Source organism: Spermophilus citellus (genome assembly GCF_964194105.1).
Source record: "Spermophilus citellus genome assembly, chromosome: 4".
NCBI classification, from domain to species: Eukaryota; Metazoa; Chordata; class Mammalia; order Rodentia; family Sciuridae; genus Spermophilus; species Spermophilus citellus.
The window spans coordinates 112,464,319-112,484,715 of NC_138185.1; the positions used below are offsets into that span (position 1 = coordinate 112,464,319).

The 20,397-nt window shown below is 36.6% G+C and overlaps 1 protein-coding gene across 1 annotated transcript; it reads right to left on the reverse strand.

Moving 5' to 3' along the window:
• Positions 1–3,562: 3,562 nt before the first annotated feature.
• Positions 3,563–19,351, reverse strand: SPESP1 (sperm equatorial segment protein 1). The gene is made up of 2 exons (XM_081289048.1): positions 18,290–19,351; positions 3,563–4,658 (listed from the first exon to the last, which is right to left on the reverse strand). The coding sequence occupies exons 1-2, from the start codon at positions 18,351–18,353 to the stop codon at positions 3,595–3,597; spliced, it is 1,128 nt and encodes a 375-aa protein (XP_081145174.1). The 5' UTR covers positions 18,354–19,351; the 3' UTR covers positions 3,563–3,594.
• Positions 19,352–20,397: the final 1,046 nt, after the last annotated feature.

Genomic DNA, 20,397 nt, shown 5'->3' on the forward strand with positions numbered 1-20,397 from the left:
CACGGCTTAGTGCTGCGGAAAGACATTTGTATCCAAAAAATGTACATAAGCCTAAGGTACTTTGGAAGGATATTCTAACAGGACAATGGAAAGGTCCGGATCCAGTGATAGTCTGGAGTCGGGGCTCTGTCTGTGTTTTTCCACAGGAGGAACAGCAGCCGATTTGGATTCCAGAGAGATTAACCAAAACAATTTCTACAGAAAAAGAAGATGATTTGACTCAAATCCATAACAGCTGATATCCAGAACTCCAGCTTGGCTATTCTTACATCTGCGACAGGGATCAACCAGGATGCTTTTTTGAATATCTATTTTATTATTGCTTTTTCCCACATCATAAAGTTCCATTTTATTTTTGAGCTCATACAGACATAAATTAATGTTTTTCTGATCAGTTTTATTTTTTGACTATGGAGTTTTTAAACATTGCAATGGAGATTTCACCTAGGTAATCTACAAGGCCTTTACTATTGTCTTATATGTTGTATGTTACGTGTGCACATTTCTGTTTTGTGTTGTATGTCTGTATGTGCATATGTCCATATATCATATATAAGGAGCACTCATAAAAATATGGATCCCCAATTTTTTTATTATTCACGTGATTTTAATGGTTTAATTTAATTTGGGTAAACAGCTGTTGAAGACTGTTTTAATATGTGTACAAATAGGCAGGTTAACAGATCTGTTTGTTTACTTTCACCTTTCCTTTTCATTATATTTAATAATTCTGTTCAGGATAATGTAAATTATTCTAAAAATTGTTTTCTTAATACCTGTTGAAATGTTACATTTTTTTTTCTCTTTTCTTAACATCATTGTCAATCCCTATTTTCATCCCAGTGCCGGTGAAGACAAAGATGAAACCAAACTACAACTTCTTCAATAATTATCACAACAAACTATATAAACTGATGCATCAATGAATAATAACTCAACAAGTAATGCTCAATCACTGAGTCGATTTATTTTGGGAGGAAATGGACATATTGATAGATTCCTCCACTTTGAACTGCTTACAAAACTTGCCTGGACTATGTATCACTTGTATGCATTGTGCTCTATCTGTTGATGCAGCGAATTATGGTAGTGCTGGCATATCTTTGCTGATGTGTCACCAGTGATGCAATTTTTCCTAAAGAGCCGTCTATTGACTTGATGTCGTGGCATTTCTGTATCCTCCTCCCTTCTACTAGTGATGGTCTAATTTTGGGGGCCAACTGAGGTGAGGCAAAGAACCTCACCACCCCACTGGTGCATAGGCCTATCCACAGGTATGGCTATATACTGGACTGGTAGTCAGTGACGGGTATGATTCAGTTGCAGTGGTATCAACCTAAGACAGGAGGCTGACACCTAGAGGTCAGCTTTTCCCATGACGGGTAAGAACCATATGTTGAATTGGACATACCTAACAGGCATGGTCCCTAGCCACATTGCCTGTTGCTTAATTAAACAGAAGGGGGCAGATGCTAGGAGCCACAAGCAAATAATATGATGCATGGCACTTTCGGTTGTAAGGTGACGCCAGCTAGCCATTGAGATGATATGATTATGTTAAGATTTACATTCATATGGAAACTGGACTCCTGCTGTTCACCTTGGCCTGCTACGGGACTCATGTTACGGGACTCCTGGAGAGTTCCCATTGGTTGGGGAAGGATAGTAGGAGGGAATTCCGGGGGAGGTCCGGGCCCCCGGTTCCGGTAGACCCGACCGCGTGGGTGGACCGGCTGGCTTGTCGGGCGCATACGTGGATTGGCGGCATTTTCAAAAATAAAGTTTTGTTCCTGCTTGAATGGCTCGTGATTCTGTGCCCAGCCAGACGGCGGCAATTATTTACTTTTGCAAATGTTTGACATTTTTAATAGTAAAATCATGTTTAAAATAAACAACAGTAAATAGTGTTTTATGAAATAAAACCTACATATTCCTTTTTATAATACAGCTAGTGGCAATTATTTTTGAACCCCACTACTCCCTCAATCACACATGTCCATTTAATCACCAAATTCTACTGATTTTTTTTTTTTTTTTGTGGTTCTGGGGATAGAACTCAGTGCCTTGTGCATGTGACACAAGCACTCTACCAACTGAGCTATATCCCCAGCCCCTTGATTCTTCTTTTAATTGCCGCTTCTTTACATCTACTCCAGCTAAATTTGGCCTGTGCACAAAGCATGACTATTTATGACTACTTCTAAAATTAGCCAGTTTTAAAAAAATAAACAAAAATATTTGATCATACTAGTTCTTCACTTAAAATCCACTAATAGATTATCATTGATCATAGGAGAAAGGCTAAAATATCTAACATGCATACAAGGCCCTGCAGGGTCTACTCTGACCCTGTGTATATCCCACTCCATTTCAGGATGCTCTCCCAAGATGCATCCCCATACTCCAAGTACTTTTTGAACCTACCACACTCATTCTCAGACCGGAGCTTTCACCTGCACTCATCCCACGGCTTGGAATGCTCCCTTAACCTAACCGGTAAACACACCCTCTACTTTCAACCTTACCTTAAATACCTCTTTTCCCAGAGTAACTTTCCAATTATTCTTGGTTTAGATGAGGTCAAATATCTTACCTTCATAATAACTTGCCACAACTGAAATTTTCAAGTTGTTGAAATTATTTGCTTAATATTTATATTTCCTGCTATAATGTAATCTCAAAGAGAGAAGGAAATAGGTCTTCATTATTATATCTCCAAATTCTAGCAATTTATCCTATTAGAAAATCAATAAATTTTGATTAAACCACAAATGACTAGCTAGATGAAGGAATAAGTATATGAATTTGAATTAATACTGGTCAAATAATGAAACAATTACCTCCACCATAATAATACTATGACCTCAACAGCTGACCTCAACGATGTCAATCATACTTCCTGACAAAACATTTGCAAAGCTTTCATGTGTATGTACACAAATAAGCCAATAGAGAAAATAAGTCAAAATTACTTCATTACAAATTTCAGGTCCCTCATTGATACTCCAAAAGCACTTGACGACAAAAAAACAGGGATGGGTCTTATATCATTTTTCAAAGGAGGCACATATATGTCCAAATAAAAGTAATTCTGATATGAGTCCCAACTGTGCTATCCAGAAAGAAAACTGAGATTCTCTGAATTACTCCCTGAAAGAGCAATAAAAACCATACACATAAAATTATTTCAAACTAGCTACATATGGAGTGTAGTCACAACTCATAAAATGGGTGAATTTAGCTAATCTATTCAATTAAAATCAATGATTCTTTTTTTTTACAGCAGTGCTGGGGGATTGAACCCAGGGCCTCAGACATATGATAGGCAGTGCTGCACCACTGAGCTACATCCCCAACTTCAATGTTTTAAAAATTAGATCTTCATAGCTTTTTTAATTAATGAGAAAAAAACTACAAACTCCTGAACCAAATTTTTTATTTTAAATTATTAGATTTCTGTGCATATGAAAAATTTTAGAACATGTCATATAAAGATGTTAGTGCATTAAATTATAATAAAAATATTTTAAAACAACTTTAAATCACTAATATGCTTATTTTCCTGTGAAAGAATACAGTTTGCTTAAACCAACTTTATCGTGGAATATCAAGTAGGTTTAACATTTTTATATTATTGCTTAATAACTTCTTAATAAGATTTTGAGTTTCTACTTGACCTGCACATAATATATTTTTCAATGTACTGAATACTGTATTAGCCCTTTCTCTCATCTCAGCTGGAACATATTTAATATCTAAATATTCCCGTAATTTAGATCTAGAATTATACAGCGTATTAATAACAGTTTCAATGTCAACAATTTGATTACTGGTTCGTCCTTTTGCCAATGCCTCAGATGTATACATTTTTTCTAATCTATATTCTGCTGCTTCTGCTAGAGCAAGGCTTCGTTTCAGGAGCTCTTTAGAGGCTTTAATATACTCTTTATATTCTGGATTATTGCTGTCACCAGGAGGTGCCTGTTGCATTTGTGCATATATTTCTGAAATTTTTCTCAAAATGATATCATTACGCATATTGTCTGAGTGTTGTTCATATATTGGGAATTTAAATCTGCTTGATGCAGAGTCATCTGAGAGCTGGGGAACATCTTCTGAATCTGTCCACAGGTACATTTGAGATCTGCTGGTAGAACTGAGAGTTGTAAATGGAGATAGTTTGGCAGTAGATGATGTGGCAGTAGATAATTGTGTAGTACGTGGTGACAACGTTGAGGCCCGGCTGTGTTTTGTAACTGTCACTGTCTCTGGCTCTGGCTCTGGCTCTGGCTCTGGTTCTTCTTTTTCAATATAAGGTTCTTCCGCACGTAAAACAACAGAAACATTGTTTGGTCTGATTGACCAGAATGGTGTATTTTCAGTCATTAGTTTCTTCCCTACTCCCGGTGATGTGAAGTCTCTAGTAGAGAAAGGAGTACTTCCTGCACTAACATCCTTGATTAAAACATTATTCTCAGTTGAAGGTGTAACTGTCTCCTCAGATTCTGACCTCTTTGATCCTATAGAATAAAGATTTTTTGGAGACTTTGATTTTTTCTCAGGGCCTGGTTCCCTAGTGGGAACACTTAGTATTAGGTTCTCTAAAACTTGTACGTAATGATTCAAGTTTTGTTCTTCATCACGAGACACAGTAATGCCTTGAAGAAAAAAAATTAATAATAAAATTTATTATAAATGATACAATGACAGAATCTACTGAACTCAGTTTATCTCCTATGCTGTCACTTAAATTTGAAATAAAGAACCAATAAACAAAGCATCTTACTCTAACTTAAAATTATTTTTATCAGGTTCTTATTAAAATGAATGGGCAAGATTAGTGCAAAAATCACATTAAGAGTATTCTTTATATTTTTTTACATATTTTTTCAATGTCGATTAACCTTTGTTTTATTCATTTATTTATATGAGGTGCTGAGAATTGAACCCAGTACCTCACATATGCTAGGCAAGTGCTGTACCCTGGGCCATAACCCAGCCCAAATTCTTTATATCTTTTTACATTTATTCTTTCATGTAACTTATGATTCATCAGGCAACTTACTAAATAAAAATTTTGGTTATATCCTTCAACCAAGTAGTATGTTCCACTGGGCTCAATATTGACTTACTACAGCCAAATATTAAGTTTTTAGGAATTTTTGTGAGCCATATGTAAAATATAGGCATAATTAAAAATTAAATTATATTAAAAACAAAGGTAATAATATTAAAAACTCATCACTTCTTAATTTATTTATTTCATTTTACTATTATATATGCTCTCAGGATTATTTACATCTAGGGTATCAGTAAGATGTACATGCAATATAATGATTTCAGTAAGCACCTATCACTTAATATAATAAACCATTAAAAGTCACATTTATTTTTTATGTTTTAAGTTTCAAGTAGTTATTGGTGCCCAGGATTGAACCCAGGGGCACTTAACTACTGAGCCACATCATCAGCCCCATTTTTTTTTTTTAATTTTGAGACTGGTCTAAGTTGCTTAAGGCCTTACTAAGTTTCTGAGGTTGGTCTTGAACTTGAAAGCCTCCTGCCTCAAGCCTCCTAAGTTGCTGGGATTACAGGTCAAGTAGTTTCTTTTACCTCCTTTATTTTTAATTGACAAAAATATATAAAAGTCATATTTTACAAAGGAAAACAACTTATTTATATATGCTCATGTTTATAAATATAATGTCCTGAGTGTAGAGTGTTCATAAAGGAAAATACTGAGTAAAATGAATATGTAGTTTTTTTTTAAAAAAATTTTTTAATTTTTATGTGGTGCTGAGGATCGAACCCAGGGCCTTGCACATGTGAGGTGAGTGTTTTACCACTGAGCCATAACCCCAGCTCCCCCCACCCCAAATATGTAGATTAGTGCAGTGAAATTAAAATCCTTGATTGTTATCTTGGTTCTACCATGTTATGGCAGCATGACTTTAGGCAATTACTTAATTTATCTGAATATTTATTTAAATATAAAATAAAGATATATGTATTTTATCTCACAAATAAAAATGAGTTGGATTTTTGAAAACACTTCAAAAGCTATAGAGTACTATAGAAGATAATATTATTTTTATAATGGTAACTGCTTATATTCCTTATTTAAAAAAATTAATTTCAAAGTTCCTAGAAAATATAATGTTCCCTAGTAAGATATTCTAAAGTACACTTTGGAGCTTATTTAATAGGAAACATGAAGTTTTCCTGTTAAAGACAGGTACACAGTAAGGATACCTAATATCCCATTACTATTTAACATCATTTGGAGGTACTAGTCAATGCAGTTCGACAAAGGAAAATGTCTGGAGGCATAAGAATTCAGAAGAAACAGGTAAAACTATCTTTATACACAGATGACATAAATCTAACAGTATAAAAATCAATTGAAAAAATTACTACAATAAAGAGAATTCAGTAAAGTAGCAAGTTATAAAAACCAATATACAAATGTTAACCAGTTAGAAGATAAAATGAGAGAGAAGTTTCCATTTACATAACAAAGAAACAAAACATCTAATCATTAAATTTTAAAAGACATGCCCAAAACCTAGTGTGGCACTGCAAGAAGCTAAATTCATGAACATCTAAAGATAATAGGAACTGATACCTAGAATCTGAAAGAGTCTTTCCAGAAGTGATTATCCTGGATTATCTGGGTAGACTTTAAATCCAATCAGAAATGTCTTTCTGAGAGACACACAGATTTGAGAGAGAAAAAGATATGGCAATGTGGAGGAATAGGTAGAAATAAAAGTGATGTGGCCACAAGTCAAAGAATGCTGGCAGCCACCAGAAATTGGAAGAGACAAGAATTATATTCCTGGGCTGGGGTTGGGGCTCAGCGGTAGCACACTTGCCTAGCAAGTGTGAGGCACTGGGTTTGATTCTCAGCATCATGTATGAATAAATAAAATAAAGGTCTATCAACAACTACAAAAATATTTTTTAAAAAAGGTCCCTAGAGCTTCCCCAGGGAGGATGACCCTACCTACATACCTTGCTTTGGGTTTAGGCCAGATTACTGGCCTCCAGAATGAGAGAATAAATTTCTGTTGTTTGGAAGCAACAAGTTTGTGGTAATTTATTACATTAGCCATAGCAATATACATAATATAGGAAAATATTAAACTTATGAAATACATAATATAAACATCAACAAATGAAAGATATATCATACCTTTAGTAAGAAGGCTCAACATCATAAAGATGCTTAGACATCACATAATCTGATAATTTATACATTTTATATGCTTCTAATTTTAAAAACCACTGAATTTTTTTCTAGAGTTACACAAACTAATTATAAAGTTCATTTTGAAGAATAAATAATAACCAGGAAAACAGGCCTTGCCAGATATTAAAATCTAATATTAAAATATTACAAAACTTTTATTATAAAAACAGTATTAGCATTAGCACATGAACAGATTAATAAATGGAACAAAAAAGAAAATACAGAAGTAGACCCAAATGCATATGTAAAAATAACTCAAGGTCAGGGAAGGTTTCAATTTATAAATTATTCCAGTTAGTAAATGAAGAAATCATTTATAACATGATCACTTTGTAGTTATTTTCTATGACTGCCATTATTATAAAGATACACAATCAAAACACTGTGTGCTTCCTGAAAGAACACAATATCATCTATGAGGTATTTTTTCAAAAGAAAAAGGCAAAGTCAAACCTGATTCCAATGGACCTCGAGAGATCTAACCAATATATGAAAAATATACACGACAACAAAAGAAGATATTAAACTCACCATGGGGATATTATCTGCAAAATCTAGACTGTGGGAAACTATAAAGCATTTGATCCAGTTTTTTCAACAACTAAATTGCAAAAGGAAAGGAGGTGAAGGATTATTAACAGGGATATCAATAAATTAAATGCATGATTCTTATACCAATACCATTCCAGTCAAATCAACTGGAAATAAAGAGAAAGATAATAAGAAAAGTTCTGACCAGATATTTGATATTACGGAATCAGTATCTTTTTAGATACAAAATTGCATTGTTTCTATGTTTTGTTAAGTGTTATAAGGGGAATTAGGGAAGAGAATAAGGAAGGAAAGAGAAAAAGAATGTGGATGGAGATACTATTGATATAAGATTAATCATGACTTAATAGTTGAAGCTGTTTATAGACGTATAGAGATTTTATACTGTTCCATCTATTTGTGGGTACATTTAAATTTTTTTATACTACAGTGGTTTTTAAAATCTTTTTGGGAAATATTTCAATTATGAAAAACCAAAGCAAATAGCAAATCATAAGCAAATTTAGAATATACAACCAGCAGAGTTTAGTTGCCATTAAGGAGACACTGCCATTATAAGTCTACTAAAAGCTAGATTTCCAAATAATTTAACTTTTCGTTTCTTAGTGTAAATAATATACCCAGGTAGTCATTAAGACAAGTTAGGGTGTCAAAGGACAGGAAATACTAGCTCATTCATAAAAACAAAAAAACAACAACAACAACAAAAAAAAAAACTGATATACTCATTAGCTCCTTCTACTGTTACTCAGGCAACACCCAAAAGCCTGTTCATGGCTACCTAGCAACAGAGAACCCTTCCTCCTACCTTGGTTTTCTTCCCTTTGTAATGCCTTTGTCTCCGCATTGATCTGTTCTCATACTCATCTCCACATACTTCCCACCTGTTTTTGTCCCCCCTAAAACATCTACATATGTCACATTGACTTTCTCAGTTATACTAATCATAACTGTTCTTGGAAATCAATCTGATATTTATAAAAATTTCTGCAGGCAAAGGTATAAAAGATAGCCTCAAATATCCTTACAGACAGACCTGGTCATAGTGAAAACCTGCTTTTCTCCATACGTCAGGAAGTGCTAGGAAGCTAAACAAAATTCAAATTCTTACAAAAAACAGACTACCCTGATAAAGTTGGGTTATTTTACCTCGAATATTTGTAGTCTACAATGGTATAATACCTTCTCTATTTTTACCAGTTAGGGAGCTAAGCAAATAGCAATGTCCCATAATGTGGCTAAGGTAAGAATCTCTTCCAGCTTCAGACATCAGGATGTCTCTCTCCAATGCCTTCTGTAGCAAGATGGCCAACTGCTAAGCAGACTCAAGGTTTTTGCCAGAATTTTCATTTGTGGGGCTAACCTGAGCTTAAGTTGCCTGCACTTCTCTTCTTCAAATAGTACAAGGAGAATTAGCCACATAACCGAAATAATAGGACAGTAAACAAAACTGTACTAACAATTTAGAAACAAATGTAGCAGGAATTCTGAAGGGGAAATTGGAAGACAGTGATTAAAAAGATCATAATAGCTCTCACTGAGTAATTAGTATGTGCAGGCACTACATTAAGGACTTTGAGTGTGAGGAGTGTTTTGATAAAGAGGAAAAGGTAGATAAATAGTGTGCCTAAGATTATATTCAACAAGTAAGCAGTAAGGATGGGATTTCAATATAAGCTGTCTCACTCCAAAGCAGGTACACATAACATCTGGACAATGTTGTCATAAAGAAATGCCACAAGAATGCTGGCAAAGCAGTAAGATTATGGTAATAAAAATCATCCTTCAGGAATACATCTCTATTTTAAAATACATGTGAATATTAAGATCAATAATTCAAAATTTTGCCCTATTGTCAAAAATGCATTCTTTATATACATCAAGATGTATCTAGAAATATTGAAGATAATACAAATATAATGTTTTCTTACTACAAAATATGAGTGAGAATGGACAGTCAATGACTTAAAAAGAATAAATCCACTTCATACAAAGGTAAAAGGCAAGTTAATTACTTTTGAATTTATTCTGAGGAAACTAAAAACATAAGTTATTTTTTAGATAAACCCAGTTTTGTAAGTATCATAAATTTAGAAAATTGTTGTCCTTCATATTTCTGTGCTAGATTTCAAACATTTGTACACATTAAAATAACATGCTTGTAAACTAATTAAGGCTAGTAATATTTTCTTTGGTTACACTGGTTACACAGGGGTGAACTATTGTTTCATTAAGCTATACCTTGAGTTTTGTGTGTCTTGCATACTTAAAATGTCATGCTATAATTTTGTTTGCATTACAGTAACTCTGTTTTCCATTATAGTTACATCATTGTAGTTAAAAACAAAGACACCTGTTTTTTAAAGAACTAAAGTTTACAAAAACTTAGTTTTGCCAGCAGCTCAGAAGGCTGACACAGGAGGATTGCAAATTCAAAGCCTGCCTCAGCAAAGGCAAGATGCTAAGTAACTCAGTGAGACTCCTATCTCTAAATAAAATACAAAATAGGGCTGGCTTTATATACTTGATATATACTTTATATCAAAAATGCAAAATAATATAGACCAAAGCATTAAAAATCAAATTCCAATATATCTTGACCAAAATTAAAACAGGTCATCATATAATTCCCTTATATGCTCTTATTAGTTATTTTGTTCATTTTCAAAACACATTGCCTCTTCCAAAAGCCCCTAATGAAATGGTTTAAAAGAACATATTTGGGTTTCTGCGTCCATGAGGATAGAGAACATGTAGTTGTTCCCCTTTGCTTTGGCTGACATAGTTAAAAATGCTGGTTATTGAACATAAAGCAACCATATGAAAGTTGCTAAGAGAAAAACAAACCACTGGGGTCTTCAGGACAACCAAAATGACACATTTTTCTCTAGGTTTTCTGTTTGCCACATATATTCCACACTGGGGCCTAGAGAGTTTAGCAACCAAGAAATAGCAATGTGCACAGATGTTAAAGACTAAAAAGAGAAAGAAGGTGGTTCAAGATAATCCTGCTCTCTCTGTAACTAAATGCCCAGGAAGGGGCAGACTAGCAAGACAGAACATCTTTTAGATCATAACTGCAATTCTCCAGTCAAGTAACAGAGAAAACTGCAGCATTACTCCCATCAGCAAAGGCTAGTAAATGGTGGGGTTCCACCCTCATGGGGCTGTTACAAGATGCTTCAACCCACTGCCCTTATCCCATAAGTACTGCTGCCAAGTAAAAGTTAATACCTTCTCTCTCAATAGAGAAGGCCAAATGAGGAGCTCAGACTTTCATCTTCACCCTATGAAAACAAGGCAAAACCCTTCTTCCCCTGCCAAAGTGGGCAAGAGGCCTATTTAAATCAAACCCAAAGATTTAAATAAGATCTAGAGTCAACACAATATAATAACTAAATATACAGGCTTAAATTTTTAAAAAAATCAGTTTTCACACCAAAAACCAAGAAAATCTAATTTTGAATTAAAAAAATGCCAATACTGAAGCAACACAGAAGTTAGAATTATCCATCTTGGATTTTAAAGCAACCATCATAAAAAATGCCTCAACAAAGGCTGGGCGCAGTGTCATAGCCTGTAATCACAGCAGTTTTAGAAGCTGAGGCAGGAGAATCAGGGGTTCAAAGCCAGCCTCAGCAACTTAGTGAGGCCCTAAGCAACTCAGTAAGACCCTGTCTCTAAATAAAATACAAAAAAGGGTTGGGGATGTGGCTCAGTGGTTAATTGCCCTTGAGTTCAACCCTCTAAACAAAAAGGAAAAAAAAGCATCAACAAGTAATATATACATGCTTGAAACAAATGAAAAATAAAAAATCTCAGAAGAAAAAGAAGAAATAAAGAAGAACCACACTGATAATTTAGAATAGAAAAACACAGTAACCATTTCAGTAAAAACCTTAGTGGGTAGGCTCCACAGATGAAAGAGTGAAGTGGAAGACAGAATGGCAATTACCTGATAGAAAGAACAGAGAAAAAGAAGGGTGGGGATGATGAACACAGCCTCAAGAACTTGTGAAAGTATAACAAAAAAAAAATCTAATATTGGTGTGATTGGAATCTTAGAGGAAAGGAGGAAAAAAGGGTGGGCCTGAAAATATATTCAAAGAAACAATGGCTAAACATTTCCCAAATTTGGCCAATATAGGAACTTCTAGATTCAAGAAGCTGAAAACCAAACACAAAGAAAAAAAAATCTTAAAAGAAGCAAGAGAGATGGGGAAAATGATTTGACAATTCTTATCAGAAATCCTGAGAATAGGAAGGAAATAATGTATTTTTCAAGTGCTGACCAAAAAAGGCCCAGCAATGCAGAATTCCATATTAAGGGAAAACATCCTTCAAGAATGAAAGGATCATTCACCGTCAGACAAGGAGAAATTAAGAGAAGTCGTTACCAGAAGACATACCCTAAAAGACTAGCTAAATGAAGTTTGCCAAACAAATGGTAAAATGGTAAAAGAAGAAAGGAAGACTAGAAAGGAAGAAAGAATAACATAAAGAGGAAAAATATGGGTAAATACTCCCTTTGCCTCTTGAATTTTCCAAATGATGTCTGACAGCTGAAGCAAGGAGTATGTGCCACTCTGATGTGGTTCTGTCAAATGGAATTCTTAAAAAAAAAAAAAAAGATATCCCTTAATATAAAATGGATACTGATAATGTGTTTTAATACAATTTATGTTTTAAAAACTAAGGTTTAGAACCAAATAATATTGTTAATTTAAAAATGGATTGATATAGGAATAAATATCTGGTAAGTTAAAGGTAGGAGCAAAATGTAGCATATAATAGGAGGAAACTTGGTAGTTCAGTAAAGAGGAAAAGATGAATTTTAAAACATTCAAATAAAGACAAAAACGTTAAAGTTCCATGGAATACATCTGGTCTTTGTGCTTTAAGAACTCTTTATTTATTCACTTTGTCCTTGGGCTATAACTTTAACATGGCAACTGGTGATTACACCCAAAATTTAACCAGGAATTCTTGATGCTCATTTGTTAAAGATTCAAATATAAACAGGATTCCTATTACCACAAGAAAGGAAAAACAATGTCTTTATCCATAAAGAACTTAAGTATATAAAACTTAAAATATAAACCCAAGCATAGATGGTACCGATTCTGGCTATGCAGAGTTATGTCCTTAACTCTGGAGAAAAAATTGCTTATATTTTCCATCCAGGTCATATAAATGGACTCACAAAGAATAGAATTCCTTTATTTTACAGCAATTAAAAGCTGCAAGTAAAAACTAATACCTGAAAACTCTCACCATGTAAGAATTCCAGTTAAAACATGAACATCCATCAAATTAAAATAAACTTAAATAACTTAAATATTTCCAATACAAATCAAAGTAGGAATAACTCCTTCATTAGGAGAATGTACTCAATTCATTAGGAGGATGTACTCAAAAAGAATGGTCAAAAGAGCTGGGTTGTAGCTCAGTGGTAAAGTGTTTACCTAGCGTGTGTGTGAGGCTACAGTTCAACTTCTAGCCTGCAAGCTCACACACACAAGCACCACACAGAGAATGGTCACAAAAGGAAACATAATATACATTATATATGTTATTCATCCAGCAGTTTCCCTGTAAATTATTTAGTTTTGTGCTGATAGACAAAAAACAAGGAGACAGCCGAACAAGGAATTATGTTCAGATTACTCAAGTGTTCCATTTAAAGAAATGTAACTTCATGGTTTTGCACTTCCTGGTATTTATGTTTTATGGGCTTGCCCTATGTGACTTGTCTTGGCCTATAGGACACTACCAAGTCCAGCACCAATGGGCTTGATAAAATGTTTTCATATTGTTGCTTGTAAAGATTCCTCTTGGAAGCCAGCTAATGTGAAACCTAGGCTAGATAGTGAAAGACAAGAAGTCATGGAGAGAAAGACCTTGAAAGACAAAAAGCCTTCTTGGGTCTCTCATCCCAATTGAGTGTTCAACTGAATGCAGCTGTATGAGTGACCTCAGCTATACCAAATGAAGCAGAATTGCCCAGCTGAGCCTAGTTAACTCATACAATCATGAAAAATGATAAATGTGGGGGAAGTCTTTCATGTTACCATAGGTAACCAAAATAGTCTTATTAAATTTGTTTTTTTTAAAAGGAATTAAAGTTTGGTTTGGGTGAAGAGTTAAAAATCAAAAACTTTATCCTATGTGTAATGTTAAAATATAATAGGAAACAACATAAATTCCTGACCTTAAATTTTATCTCTTTTACTTCTATTTAACTACAATGACTCAAATAACAATATCATTTCACAACACAAGTCTGTTGTGTCCTAGGTGCTTTGGTCTTTAATATCACATTGTACTATATTTCCTTGGAAAATGACTAATTCCATTCAGAGCAGGGGAGATACAAAGTGGGACAACCAGTTAATGTCACTAAATAAGAAATCTTTAAAAATATATGGGATCTTGTGTACATCCACAATACTGGGTTCCTAATAAGATATATTTCCATGCTTGTATAAATATATCAAAATAGATTCTACTATCATGCATAACTAAAAAAGGAACAAATAAAAATAAATAAAATAAAATATATGGGATCCTACCAAAGGAACAGAGAAAGCAGATTGCAGTGGCTCCACCATGTCAAGACATGAATATTAAGCCTCAGAAAAAAAAATTAAATAAAATAACTTGTTTTAAAAAGTCACAAATACATAATGATCCTAAAAAAGAAAAAATTTTTAAACAACTTGTATTATACTGAAAGGGTAAAGTTTCTAAGCTGGAAAGCTTGAATTAAAATGTAAAATATTAGGTATTATTAAATTCCTCTGTTACACCCAGATTCCTGAGATAGTTAAGACAACGCCCTACTGGCCATTCAGCCTAGGGCCCTGTGCAGTTTGTCACAGGGCCCGAACCAATCAGTTTGAATGTGTATCCTGCTTAGGAGTGACCAATCACCCCGGCCCGATCTGTTCCCGCCAATGAATGTGCCAATCACGTCTCAGTGTTGTTGTTCAATTTTCCCCGCGCCTCATGATGATTTGTTCTGATGTATGCAAAGCCCACCGCCCTCTCCAGAAAGTGTACTTAAGCTCTGCTTGACCTCTGCTCTGGGCTCTGGGCTGCTCTCCCTTCTTGAGTGAGCACGGAGCCCCAGCGCGCTGGAATGGATCCCCAATAAATCCCCTTTTGCCAATTGCATGGAGCCAGTCTCTTGTGTGGTCTCTCTCTCCGACGCTTGGAGCGTTACAATACCTCTTTTATTCATAAAGTGAAATTGTTGCTTAACTTTAAATTTTATATACATTATAAGGAGATTAAAGTATGTCCATTTAAGGGCTAAAATGATCAAAAGAACAAAAAGACAGAACATTTTCCCCCATTAAAACATTATTGGATAGGCTAATGAAACTTCCTCCTTCTCCCCTAAGGCCTTTCTGGACATTCACCAATTAGAGGACAAGCTCATTATCTCAAACATTAGGAAGTGTGTCAGTACATTCCATTCACAGGTTTGGGAGACCTTCCTGAGTGCCTTAGCCTTGAGCACTGAAAACCAAGTGAATTTTACCTTTAGAGTGTACTTAAAATAAATGTTTTCTCTCAGTGTATTTAGTGATAGATTTTAACAATTATTGCTAGTTGCCTCCTTAATATTTCCCTTGCTTTGTTTGGCTCATTAGGACAAAGGACAAGGATGCAGGTCAAAGACTCACTTATTGTACTTCCTTTTAATATCAATCTAGAGAAGCAAGTTAAGAGGTTTTGTCACTCTAAACTGACACCTACCATTAACTCTATTTTTGCTGATCTATATGAAGAGATGCCTAGAAAAAACAATTTACTCATGAAAATTAAAAAAATACATCCCCCAAACTACTATTTCACAGGCTTGTATTTAGTGACTTGAAATTTTAAAAAGCAAATTATATAATTTTAGTAATAGTTAATATTAAGTAGTAAAGCAAACTACAGTGAAAACACATTAAAGATGAATGATTTTTAAATTAGAAAATATTTCAAACTAAAACTGAAAAATCAGATATAAAGAATTAATTTAATATATAAAAAATTAAGTATATAGGATATTTACCCAGCACCATCAGGATGTGTGTCTATGTAGGAAAGCATATACCCAAGCCTCATTCATGTCAGGACGAATTTAGATTAAACCAGAACTGAAGTTTTTTTCAACATATATATATTTAATATGCCTATGATTGTTGAATAAGATAAATTCAAAACTGTTCTTGTAGTTTAGGGAAAAAACCATCAGAACTGCAATTTTCATTATAAAAACCTATCTTATCATTGGCATGAGAGAGCATTATTTTATTTGACTTTCTCATCAATAGTTGTTCCAATAGTGGCCATATAAAAGAAGGCTTAATTGATTTAAATCAAACCTAATAACATAAGCCTAGTTTCACTGGTATACTTATTTTTTTAATTAAAAGAGAGAGAGAGAGAGAGAAAGAATAAGAAGGAGAAAGTAGTCATGTAATATTACCCTACATAACTCTTTTTTTTTATAACTTTATTTTATTTATTGATATGTGGTGCTGAGGATCGAATCCAGGGCCTTGCAAATTCGAGGGGAGTGTTCTACAGCTGAGCCATAACCCCAGCCACTACCCTACATAACTCTTAATCTATTTTTGTGGAAAAGAAGTAAATCCCATTTTCCAAGATATCTTCTATGATCTACAATCTGGTTAGTTAGTTATTTGTCTTATACTATTTACATATTCAACACAAAATCATTCTTTTTTCTGAGAAATGTCTTCATTTCCTAACAGCCTTAAAAAATCTTAGCTAAAGGGGTGCAAATAAAAAGAACAGGCCACAAAATTGTATAGTTAGGCAGGATATTGCACTGCATAAAGTGAGTATCCAGGACTGCTGAATAGCAGTTCCAGGCTGTACTGTGTGACAGTTAATGTCACTTTTTAGTTAAAAATTTCCATATATTTTAGTCAGCTGTGACCTACTGCTCTACTACTACCAAAATGCAATAATAGTATTAGTAATAAGAATCACCAATCATCCAGAAAAGATAATTATCTTCATTGTGTTTTGCTCATTAATGGCAAAGAAGAAAAAATTTACAAAGATTTTTATTAAAAACAGCTAAAAATCATAAGTGTTACTTGATTTTTTGGGGGGATGACGATACTGGAGATTGAACTTAGGGGGACTTGACCACTGAGCCACATCCCCAGGCCTATTCTGTATTTTATTTAGGGGCAGGGTCTCACTGAGTTGCTTAGCACCTCCCTTTTGCTGAGGCTGGCTTTGAACTTGCAATCCTCCTGCCACAGTCTCCAGAACGGATTACAGGCGGATGCCATCAGGCGTAAGTGCTAGTTTTAAAGGGCTAATTTTAACTACTAAGATACTTCCTCAAGAACTTTTCCCACTACTATTCATGATAATTTAGGTTGTGTTGCATTTTAATTTTTAAATCTAATTTTCAACTACAATCTTTATAACATCTGAAATATAGGTCTGCATACTTAACATGCACTATAAGACTTTTTTACACATACCCCGTTGAGTGAATTTTATTTATTAGTTTGGTTAAACCAAACTAACGTTATTAAATACTGCAATGAATTACAGTTAAGACTAGATGAGCAGGCCTCACAGTTATTATCTGGAATATCATTATCAGAGATCATACTTAAACACCTCCAGATGTCCCCAAGATGTTGGTAATGTAGTGAAGTCTCAGCACTGCTGAATTTGACCTTAATGGTTTTCAGCTCTTGGGGAGGAACAAAAGAGCTCCTCGGTAAGATCTAAGTTAGAATTCTGCTTAGCTAAGGCTTCTCACCCCTTGCACGCCATGACGCACTTTGTGGGAATGAGTTAATGAGTATTCTAGACGGTAGCTCCCAATCTGCATGCTAACTTTGGCCATCCTTTGACCATCGGGGTCAGACAACCTTTTCATGTTAAAAGGCGGGGTTGTAATGATTTCCAACTCTGCAAACCACACTGTGTGCGTGTGCTACACACCTTTCCACTGCAGGAAAGCAGAATAACTGCTGCTGTGCATCATTGAAACTTAATATTTATGAGCAGTGAAATCTGAACTTTTTACTTTTTCACATGTCATATTTATGTTTTGAAATGTCAAGGCCATTCTGGGTAGATCAGCCAAAAATAGGCTGGCATCGCAGGGAACGCGTCCTCCTCCCCTGCTGTCTCACCCAGACGTCTGGAAGAGGCCTAGGGTGGCACAGGGCGAGTCTCCCCGCGGAGGAGGCCACACTCCAAGGGCTCCGCCTGCCCGACAGCGCCTCCCGCACGCTTGCGGTCCCGGGTCCGCCTTGTGGCGGCGCGGACGCGAGCAGGGGTACACATCTCGGCGCCGGGCCAGCACCCTGGACATTGGGGCAGGAGGAGTGCCGGACGCGGGAAAAGCAAGAGCCGCACTTCCGGTGGCCGAGACCTGGAGGCTGTCCGAGGACCCTCGGGTCGCCGCCGCCTAGGCCGGTCACTCACTCGGAAACGCCGGCGCTGACGAAGGCCATAGCAAAAGCGCGACTAGAAGGACCACGGGCTTCATGGGCGTCGTCCGCAGCACTCCGCCATGCGACGGGAACGTCCTGGGCCACCAGGCCGGGTACCTCGGGGCCGAAAGGGAAGGGTGTCAGCGGCCGACCGTCCCACCTCAGGGCCCGGGGCGCCCCGCAACGGTCCGGTCGTTGCCACCGCAACGTAGCGGCGGCGTGGGGGAGGGGTGGCGCCGAGGTCGGCCCTGCGCGCCCGCCAGTGCGCATGTGCGCGCGGCCTCTGGAGCGGGCGCGGAACGAAGGGTCGTGACGCCGGTCGCACTGCTGCGGGGTCTCACGTGGGGACACAGCCCTGGCCAAAACCCCGGCCCTGCGCAGGAGGAGCTGTCTGGTGTCTGAGACAACCTGGCAATTAAAAAAAAAAAAAAAATAGCGTGAACTGGCTATAATAGAGGGAAGCACCCCGCGCCCCTCAGCGCAGAGGCAGATGTCCTGCTGTCCCTAGGGCTCCAAATGGAGGAGCACCCCAAGAACTGAAGACAGTAACCATAAAGCATCTTTAAAAAATGAAAACAGCTCAGGCTAATTGCATGGGGGGAGGTAGGCAAGTGCATTAAAGTACTTAAGGGGCTTAGGTAGATTGTCTAGTTGGTTTCCAAAAGATTGTTTCTTTGATAATGGGAGAGTGTGACTACAAAAGGGGTCATGAGATAGCGTTGGAGAGTTACAGGCAATGGTGGTGGCCATAAGAATCTATACTTGTGTTAAAATTTTTAGAACTGTACACCAAAAAATACATCTTACTGTACAATTATTTTTTAATTGACATATATTTATATCTTTGCCCTGGGAAGCAGGATGTTGGTATTGAGCTGGGGAAAGTTGTGATTAAATTTGCAGGGTATTGAGCTGGGGAAAGTTGTGATTGAATTTGCATTTCAAAAGTCTCACTTTTCCTGCAGCCTTTAGAATGGGTTGAACTGGCACATTCTCATAATTCCAGCAGCTCCAGAGGCTGAGACAGACAGGAGACTTGATAGTTCAAAGCCAGCCTCAGCAAAAGCGAGGAGCTAAGCTACTCAGACCCTGTCTCTAAATAAAATGCAAAATAGGGCTGGGGGGGTGTGTGTGGCTCAGTGGTCGAGTGTCCCTGAGTTCAATTTCTATCCCCCCCCCAAAAAAAAAAGAATGGGTTGAAGGGAAGCAAGACTAGAGACAAAGAGCCAAGTTAGGAGGCGGTTCTAGTAATCCAGGTATGGACTGATAAGGGTCTAGACTCCTGGTGGCAAAGGACATGGGACATGTGGACAGATCTGAGACATTAGAACTAACATCAACAAGATTAGGGTGTTGTTTGAATGTGGAAATGAAGAGAGGATGAGGTGATACCCCCATTCCTCTAGGAATGGGGTGGTACCATTTACTGAGATGGACAACAATTCAGGCACTTACAGGAGTAGAGCAAGATGATGGGGGAGAAGAGTTTGTTTTCATCATTGTTATAGTGAGGTGGGCTTGGGATTTCCTCCCACAGTGGTCTGTCCAGTGAGAGGATGGATGTGGGGCCCTGGAGAGAGCTGAAATGGAAGTGGAGGTTTGGAAGGCATCCAGCATCTAGAAGTGGGGATATCTGCGGAAAGTCTGTAGAACAAGTAGGCTGTAGAGCCTAGGAAAGATTCCTGGGAAACATGGCAGGCTGGAGAGAGCAGGATGGACCTGCAAACACCGAAAGTGGGGCAAGGAAATCAGGAGAACCAAGAACCTTTGTGGAAGAGTGGGAGTTTCAGACTGTCAAATACTTCTGAGAAGCCAACAAAAGAAGGACTTCATTTAGCAATGAGATCGTTTACAGAAGCAGTTTCAGTGGTGTGGCTCAGGCAAAAGCCAGGCCACAGTGAGTTGAGAGATGAGTTAGAGGTGATAAAGTGGTGACAGCACAGTATAGACAACTTTTCAAGATTGGTGCATGAGTCTTCAATGCACTTCAGCAGTGCTCAATCCACATACAGCAGCATGCTACAATCAAACAATTGCAACTACTTGGAAAGTAATCTGGAATACGTAACAAAAGAATTAACCTATAAACACTATGGTATA

Coding starts and splice junctions, on each gene's coding strand:
- SPESP1 (XM_081289048.1), bottom strand. CDS start 18,353: ATGAAGCCCGTGGTCCTTCTAGTCGCGCTTTTGCTATGGCCTTCGTCA. Junction 4,659..18,289: donor GTCAGCGCCGGCGTTTCCGA/GTGAGTGACCGG, acceptor TTTTTCTTCAAG/GCATTACTGTGTCTCGTGAT.